Here is an 8,421-nt window from a genome sequence, read left to right as displayed (position 1 = left end):
TATTTATTTGACAGAGATCACAAGTAGGCAGAGAGGCAGGCAGAGAGAGAGAGGAGGAAGCAGGCTCCCTGCTGAGCAGAGAAGCCCTATGCAGGGCTTGATCCCAGGACCCTGGGATCATGACCTGAGCCGAAGGCAGAGGCTTTTGGGAAACCAAAAGAACCCCAGACTGAAAACATATTCTATCTAGGGAATAACCAGCTAGTTTCGCTTCTGTACGAACGCTTGCTTTTCGCGTGCGCGGGCTAACCAACCAGTTCTGCTTCTGTTTGATTGCTTAACGTGCGCGCGGGCTGCTTGCTTAACATGCACGCGGGCCCCCTAAACCAATCACCTAACACCAAATATGCCTTTTTCAAATGTTCAAAATGTCAACCAATCGGCTCAGCCTCACCCAGAACTTGTTTGTACCTGTCTATAAAAACCCTGCACCTACCCAGCTCGAGACCTCTAAGCGTCACCGGCAACGAGTGAGCGGAGGTCCGGGTTCGAACCTGCAATAAACGACCCTTGCTGCTTGGCTTTGACTCACGTCTCTGGTGGTCTTTTAATGTGGGCGTATTACTCATCCGGCATTTCATTTGGGGGCTTGTCCGGGATTACCCCCCCCTTTTCAAGCCCACCAGACAACTAGTCAACGGGTCACTGGAAACCGATTGGTAAGAGAGCTGGCTTTGTTCCTGTGTTCTGTCTTTTGTACTTTGTTCCTGTGTTCTGTCTTTGCGCTTTGTCCTTTCTGTGTTCTTTATCTGGGTTCGAGTCCCAGATCGAGGACTGGCAAATAAGTCCCTGGCGGACGCGCTATAGGGCTGCCAGTGGGCCGACAGAGACGTCCCTCGTTGCCCAGCAGGGGCCTCAGGGATCGTGGGTTCGAGTCCCACCTAGGGGGCCATCAAAAGTATAGTGTGTCTCCATGTTATGTTGTTAATTATGATTGTGTGTTCCGTGTCCCTTGTGCCAGTTAACTAAGTTACAACAGTAGACGTGAAGCTTTTATTCTATTAAGGGGGAGGGTGTCCAACCTGTTTGAATCTGAAGAGTGCCTGATTGTGCGAGTGTGTCTGTATGGCTCCACCGCTTCGGCTAGGGAGTCTGAGTGGGCTGCACCCTGAGTCTCGCGGGGCGTCATATGGCATAACGGTCATCTATTCCATGGGGTAGCCTGGTCCGGGATTTATACGGGCAGAACTTAGCTAAGACGCTCCTAAGTTCCTGCGAGGGTCGTGAGCAGGACAGCATCTGAGAGATCCCCCTCCCTCTGTCTGCGACTTTGTGCACGATGGGAGGGAAGAAAGACACTGGTATCGAAACGCTGTATTCAGACTAAACCAGATTTAGTAACATGGGACTAAATGAACTATAAGATTATAATGTTATGTCTCTTAATGTTTTGTCTTAAACATTGCTGGTTCTCTAACATTTGCTCTTCCAGGTTGGAGGAAACGTTTTCCCAAATTATCGTATCTCCTAACCTGTTTCACTTTTAGATTCACCCTGGCAGGGACGCCTGGGTGGCTCAGTTGGTTAAGCAGCTGCCTTCAGCTCAGGTCATGATCCCGGCGTCCTGGGATCGAGTCCCACATCGGGCTCCTTTCTTGGCGGGGAGCCTGCTTCTCCCTCTGCCTCTGCCTGCCATTTTGTCTGCCTGTGCTCGCTCTCTCTCCCTCTCTCTCTGACAAATAAATAAAATCTTTAAAAAAAAAAAAAAAAGATTCACCCTGGCAGACGAAGGAGAATTCCTACTCCCGCTGTCCGAGGATGGAACTCGCCTAGCCCCTACCTTCACCCCCCCAAAGGCCATTATCCATGCCTTCGGGCTGAAGAGCGTTCATCCTCACCCCGCCCTTTCAAATTCCTCACTTGTTCATTCGTCTCGCGACCCTTGCACCGGTGCCTCTGTTGCTTCCTGCCTATTCTAGGCGCCTTTCTCCTCGTTTTAACTATTTTCTTAATCTGGGAGCTACCTGGTCAAATGGGGCAAACCCAGAGTACCCCACTCTCCCTCCTCTTGGCTAATTTCAGGGACGTTCGGGCGAGAGGCAATGACCTGAGCCTGGATATCCGGAGATCGAGACTCATCACTTTTTGCCGCTCCAAATGGCCAACCTATGGGGTGGAATGGCCCTCTGAAGGCACCTTCTGCCTACCCATAATCCTCAAGATCAAGGCCCAAGTTCTCCTACCTGGGAAAGAGGGACACCCAGACCAAGCCCCCTACATCCTGGTCTGGCAAGATTTAGTGGAAAATCCCCCTCCCTGGTTGGCCCACTTCCTGTCCTCAGGAAGTTGCAAGATCCTTGCAGCCCGACCCACGGAACCCCCCAGACTTCGAAACCTGTCTGCGCCCCCTCCACCTGTCCTCCCTGATAGCCAAGACTTATTCAGTTTAGACCCACCCCCTTACCTACCTCCTCCCACGAGGCCCCAGGTTGCCCCCATGCCAATGGCCGCACCCGCTCCACCCCAAGCAGGAGCGGAGGGTTGAGAGGCAATGGCCGCAGCCCCGTCACCCACGGAGGGACCACGGAGGGGCCACGGAGGGACCGACGGGCCTGCCGGGCATACTAGAGGGCGCTCTCAAAGGGAGAACCCTCCCCGCCCGCCAGACTCAACTGTTGCCTTACCCCTCCGGGAGATTGGCCCCCCTGATGATACTGGCAATCCCCGACTCCAGTATTGGCCCTTTTCAACCAGTGATCTGTATAATTGGAAAACTCAGAATGCGCGATTTTCAGATAACCCGAAAGATGTTATAGCTCTCCTAGACAGCATCATGTTCACTCACCAGCCCACCTGGGATGACTGCCAGCAGCTCTTGCGTATCCTGTTTACCACCGAGGAAAGAGAGAGAATCCAGGTGGAAGCGAGAAAGCTGGTCCCCGGGGACGATGGCCGGCCAACGGTCAATCCAGATCTCATTAATGCGGGTTTCCCTTTGACCAGGCCTGACTGGAACTACAATGCAGCAGAAGGTAGGGGACGACTGCTCATTTATCGCCAGACTCTAATGGCGGGTCTCAGGGCTGCTGCTCGCAAGCCCACCAATTTGGCCAAAGTGTATGCAGTGATGCAAGGTAAGACAGAGAGCCCGGCAGCATTCCTAGAGAGATTGATGGAAGCCTTTAGACAGTACACCCCCATGGATCCCGAGACCCCTGAGAATCAGGCAGCAGTAGTTATGTCCTTTGTAAACCAGGCGGACCCTGACATTAAAAAGAAACTCCAGGGGTGCCTGGGTGGCTCAGTGGGTTAAAGCCTTTGCCTTCGGCTCAGGTCATGATCCCAGGTCCTGGGATCGAGCCCCGCATCGGGCTCGCTGCTCAGCGGGAAGCCTGCTTCCCTTCCTCTCTCTCTGCCTGCCTCTCTGCCTACTTGTGATCTCTCTCTGTCAAATAAATAAATAAAATCTTTTTTAAATAAATAAATAATAATTAAAAAAAAAAAAAAAAAAGAAAAGAAACTCCAAAAATTAGAGGATCTAGAAGGCGAACAGGTTCAGGATCTGCTCCGCATAGCACAGCGGGTCTACAACAACCCGGACACCCCGGAGGATAAACAGCTTAAAGTGACAAAGGAAATGACCAAAGTCCTGGCTACCTTCGTCCAGAAGGAGTCAACCCCTCAAAGGGAATCCCAAATAGCCCGACAACCCAGACGTCCCCTAGATAAAGACCAATGCTCAAATTGCAGGGAAAAGGGACACTGGGCACGTGATTGCCCTAAAAGAAACCCTCCGCGGGCTAGGCCACAACCATGGGAGCCGAAGCCCAACCCCATTCTGTTTACCCGGAACTCTGACTGGGGGGACAGGGTTTGGATCCCCTCCCCGAGCCCAGGGTAACCCTACGAGTGGAGGGGAACCCCATACAGTTCCTGGTTGACACCGGAGCCCAACACTTGGTGTTGACCAAACCCCATGGAAAGATTTTGGATAAGTCCTCCTGGGTCCGGGGAGCCACCGGGACTAAAGGATACCCCTGGACCACTCAATGGACAGTGGACTTGGGCACAGGGAAAGTGACTCACTCTTTCCTGGTCATCCCTGATAGCCCCTGCCCCTTGTTGGGGAGAGACTTGCTTACCAAAATGGGAGCACACGTTTACTTCCAACCCGGTGGTCCCACGGTGACCGACTCTCAGAACCTGCCATTATCAATACTTACAGTGCGTTTGGAAGATGAGTATTGGCTCCACCAAACAGCACCCCCTCAGGAACAAAATATCGAGTCCTGGCTTCTCCAGTTCCCTGAAGCCTGGGCGGAAACAGGAGGTGTGGGACTAGCTAAGCACCGACCGGCCCTCTTTATAGAACTTAAACCTGGGGCTGACCCCATCCGGGTCAAACAGTACCCCATGTCCACAGAGGCTAAATCGGGTATCACATCCATCGCCTCCTGGACTCAGGGGTGCTACGCCCCTGCCACTCGGCTTGGAACACTCCCCTGCTGCTGGTACGTAAGCCCAACAGCGGGGACTACCGGCCTGTACAAGACCTGAGGGAAGTTAACAAGCGGGTTATGGACATACACCCTACTGTCCCTAACTCCTACACTCTCCTCAGTGCCCTGAGGCCTAACAAGAAATGGTACACTGTTCTCGACCTGAAGGATGCCTTTTTCAGTTTGCCCTTGGCGCCCAAAAGCCAAGATCTCTTTGCATTCGAATGGACAGACCCTGAGAAAGGCATAAATGGGCAGTTGACATGGACTCGTCTCCCACAGGGATTCAAGAACTCGCCCACCCTGTTTGATGAGGCCCTCCACGAGGATCTGAGTGAGTACAAGAGACAAAATCCTGATATAATGCTCTTGCAGTATGTAGATGATCTCTTAATAGCTTCAGAGACTCAACAGGCCTGCCTTCAAGGAACCGAAAACCTCCTTTGGACCCTCGGTGACCTGGGGTACCGGGCCTCAGCAAAGAAGGCCCAAATTTGCAAGCCTGAGGTAGTGTACCTGGGATACCTGCTAAAAGGGGGACAAAGATGGCTCACCGATGCCCGCAAGGACACTGTGCTCCGCATCCCTCGACCTACCTCGCCACGCCAGGTAAGGGAGTTCCTGGGGACAGCAGGATACTGCCGACTATGGATACCGGGCTTCGCCGAGATGGCCAAGCCCCTGTACATAGCCTCCAAGAACCAGCAGAACTTTGAATGGACGGAGGAGGCAGAGCAAGCCTTCCAGCAGATAAAGGAGGCCCTCCTCTCAGCACCGGCTCTGGGACTGCCAGACATTTCCAAACCATTCCACTTATATGTGGATGAGCATAATGGGGTGGCAAAGGCAGTATTGACCCAACACTTAGGCCCCTGGCCTAGACCCGTAGCATATCTCTCAAAGAAATTAGACCAGTGGCAGCAGGGTGGCCCCCTTGCCTTCGAATGATAGCGGCCACTGCCTTGATGGTAAAAGATGCCGATAAGTTGTCAATGGGTCAGGAATTACATGTGACCACCCCTCATGCTATTGAGGGCGTCCTTAAACAACCTCCGGACCAGTGGATGAGTAATGCTCGCATGGTTCACTACCAAGGACTGCTACTAAACCCCCTGAGAATAACCTATACTCCTCCTAGGGCTCTAAACCCCGCATCACTGTTACCTGACCCGGACCTAGACACCCCCCTCCATGACTGCGCCGACATATTAGCCCAGGTTCACGGGCTGAGGGAAGACCTGCAGGACTACCCCCTGACGGATGCCGAGGTCGTTTGGTTCACTGATGGCAGCAGTTTCGTCCACGAAGGACAGAGGTACGCAGGGGCCGCGGTCACATCTGAAACAGAAGTTATCTGGGCGGAAGCATTGCCTCCGGGCACCTCAGCACAGAGGGCTGAGTTAATCGCCCTGACCCAGGCCCTTAAGTTGGGACAACTGTATACACAGACAGCCGATATGCCTTTGCCACCGCCCACATTCATGGAGCAATTTACAGGGAGAGGGGGCTACTCACCGCCGAAGGGAAAGACATCAAAAACAGGGACGAAATTTTGGCCCTACTAACAGCCATCTGGGCCCCCAAGAAGCTAGCCATAGTACATTGCCCTGGCCATCAGAAACCAAACGATCCGGTCTCCCGGGGAAACAATTTTGCTCACCAGACTGCTCGCCAGATAGCCTACGGGAAAGTTCCAGTGCTACCCATACAGCTACCCAACCCGGGGCCCCGAGAACTGCTGCCTCACCCCGAGTACTCTGAGGAAGACATCACCTGGATGAGTAAACTCCCGATGACTCAGGTCAGGGATGGTTGGTGGCCGGACGCTAAGGACAATATCATCCTCCCCGAGGCCTTGGGACCGGCAGTCTTAGAGCGGATTTATCACACAACCCATTTGGGCTCCAGAAGACTCCAGGACCTTATGAGGCAATCCAGATTAATCATCAAAAACATCACCGAGAAAGCCGAAAAAATTGCCTCAGGTTGTACAGCCTGCCGGCTCCAGAATGCTTACCCACATCCCGCTGTGATCGGGTCCCGAGAAAGAGGGACCCTGCTGGGGGCCTACTGGGAGATAGAGTTTACAGAGGTAAAGCCTGGAAAATATGGCTATAAGTATTTACTGGTGTTTGTAGATAACTTTTCAGGGTGGACTGAGGCTTTCCCAACCAAGCACGAAACAGCACAGGTTGTAGTGAAGAAACTACTCAAGGATATTCTGCCCAGGTATGGCTTTCCTATTATGATGGGATCAGATAATGGGCCAGCTTTCGTCTCTAAGGTAAGTCAGGGCCTGGCTTCCGTACTTGGGGTTAATTGGAAATTACATTGTGCATATAGACCCCAGAGCTCAGGACAGGTAGAGAGGATGAATAGAACCTTAAAAGAGACCCTTGCTAAATTGACCATGGAAACTGGCGCTAACTGGGTGGTTCTACTCCCCTACGCTCTGCATCGGGTACACAACACCCCATATAAGCTGGGGCTCATGCCATATGAAATCAAGTATGGCAGGCCTCCTCCCATCATACCCAAACTCAAGATCGATCTCATTGAGTCGGACCAGGATAACTCCCTCTTGTTTTCCCTCCAAGCCCTGCAGTGAGTCCACAAAAGAATTTGGCCTAAACTGAAGGATTTATACGAGATAGGCCCACCACCCACATCCCACCAACTCCGCCCGGGGGATTGGGTCCTCGTCAAGCGACACCGGCCTGAGACTCTCGAGCCCAGATGGAAGGGGCCTTACCAGATAATCCTGACCACCCCTACAGCTGTTAAAGTAGACAACATAGCCGCCTGGATCCACCACACTCACGTCAAACCAGTCGACCCCCTGCCGGATCTCGTCGGGAAACATAACCCGGACGCCAGTTGGACGGTTGACCGCAATAAGGACAATCCCCTAAAGCTCACCCTGCGCCGAAACCCTCCCCCTCAGTAACTGACATGGGGGACCTACTCGCAGTTCTGATCTTATTATCATTACCTTGGACCCCCATGACCAACCCCCATGCCCCAGCCACTCTAACCTGGCAGATCATTAATAGTGTAGGACTAACAGTTTGGAATATATCACACACTGCCACTCCCTACACATGGTGGCCTAACTTATACCCTGACATTTGTAAAATAGCCTTGGGGGCCCCAGCAAACTGGGACATAGCGGACCAGTGGGACCTCCAGAAGCCACCCACAATACCTGCCAGCGGAGGGTTACATGGTCACGCAATCTACGGTTGCGGAAATCCTCAACGCCGATATAAGTTAAGAAAACTAACCTTCTATGTATGTCCCAGTCCCGGGAACCTTCAACAGAGGGGAAGAACATATCAATGTGGGGGGGTGAGCGATTTCTACTGTTCTAGTTGGGGTTGCGAAACCACTGGTGACACTTATTGGAAACCCACTTCCACCTGGGATTTTATAACTGTGAAGGCAAATTACTCCCATGTAGTATCAAACAGAGTTGGAGCCGAGAGTCCTTGCCAGAACAAATGGTGCAACCCAATAAAAATTTCCTTCACCGAAGCAGGAAAAAAACAATTGAATTGGGTTAGGGGATACTCATGGGGCCTCAGATTCTTTAAAGAACACTACGACGACGGCCTAACATTCACTATAAAACTGTCCATAGACACCCCTAGAGCCGCAATAGGGCCCAACCCTATTCTCGCACCCCCAGGCCCTGCTCGGGCCGGGTCCCGCTCGGTCGCCCCACCAGTTGTCACATAGGGCCCCCGCAAGAGCCCCGCCACTCCCAGGGCAACCTCGACAGACCTAACCCCATACCTCAAAAATCAGACCATAACCACCATAAGCCCTAAGCCAGTGGACACCCACACTCGTCTAACCCAACTGGTTCAGTATGCCTTTCAAGTCCTAAACTATACTAATCCTAACGCTACAGAATCCTGCTGGTTGTGCTATGATGTGTCCCCCCCCCCCCCTTTATGAGGGTCTGGCCATCTCTGGAAGC

The 8,421-nt window shown here is 52.6% G+C and overlaps 2 protein-coding genes across 2 annotated transcripts; both read left to right on the top strand.

The window, feature by feature from the left end:
- The first annotated feature begins 1,972 nt into the window (after positions 1–1,972).
- On the top strand, positions 1,973–2,485 carry LOC125090300 (leucine-rich repeat extensin-like protein 3). The gene has a single exon (XM_047712874.1). The coding sequence runs from the start codon at positions 1,973–1,975 to the stop codon at positions 2,483–2,485; it is 513 nt and encodes a 170-aa protein (XP_047568830.1).
- A 6-nt stretch (positions 2,486–2,491) lies between these two features.
- Positions 2,492–7,047, top strand: LOC125091135 (uncharacterized). The gene is given in 6 exon segments (XM_047714577.1): positions 2,492–3,212; positions 3,453–3,797; positions 3,800–4,375; positions 4,378–5,346; positions 5,349–5,873; positions 5,876–7,047. Coding segments are annotated over 6 exon segments (4,308 nt in total).
- Positions 7,048–8,421: the final 1,374 nt, after the last annotated feature.

The sequence above is a fragment of the Lutra lutra genome, chromosome 18 (assembly GCF_902655055.1).
Source record: "Lutra lutra chromosome 18, mLutLut1.2, whole genome shotgun sequence".
NCBI classification, from domain to species: Eukaryota; Metazoa; Chordata; class Mammalia; order Carnivora; family Mustelidae; genus Lutra; species Lutra lutra.
The sequence above is the reverse complement of the archived record's forward strand: the minus strand, read 5'-3'. Positions and strand labels throughout refer to the sequence as shown.

Bases quoted from the DNA above. Each gene is read 5' to 3' on its own strand.
- LOC125090300 (XM_047712874.1), top strand. From the start codon at position 1,973: ATGGGGCAAACCCAGAGTACCCCACTCTCCCTCCTCTTGGCTAATTTC.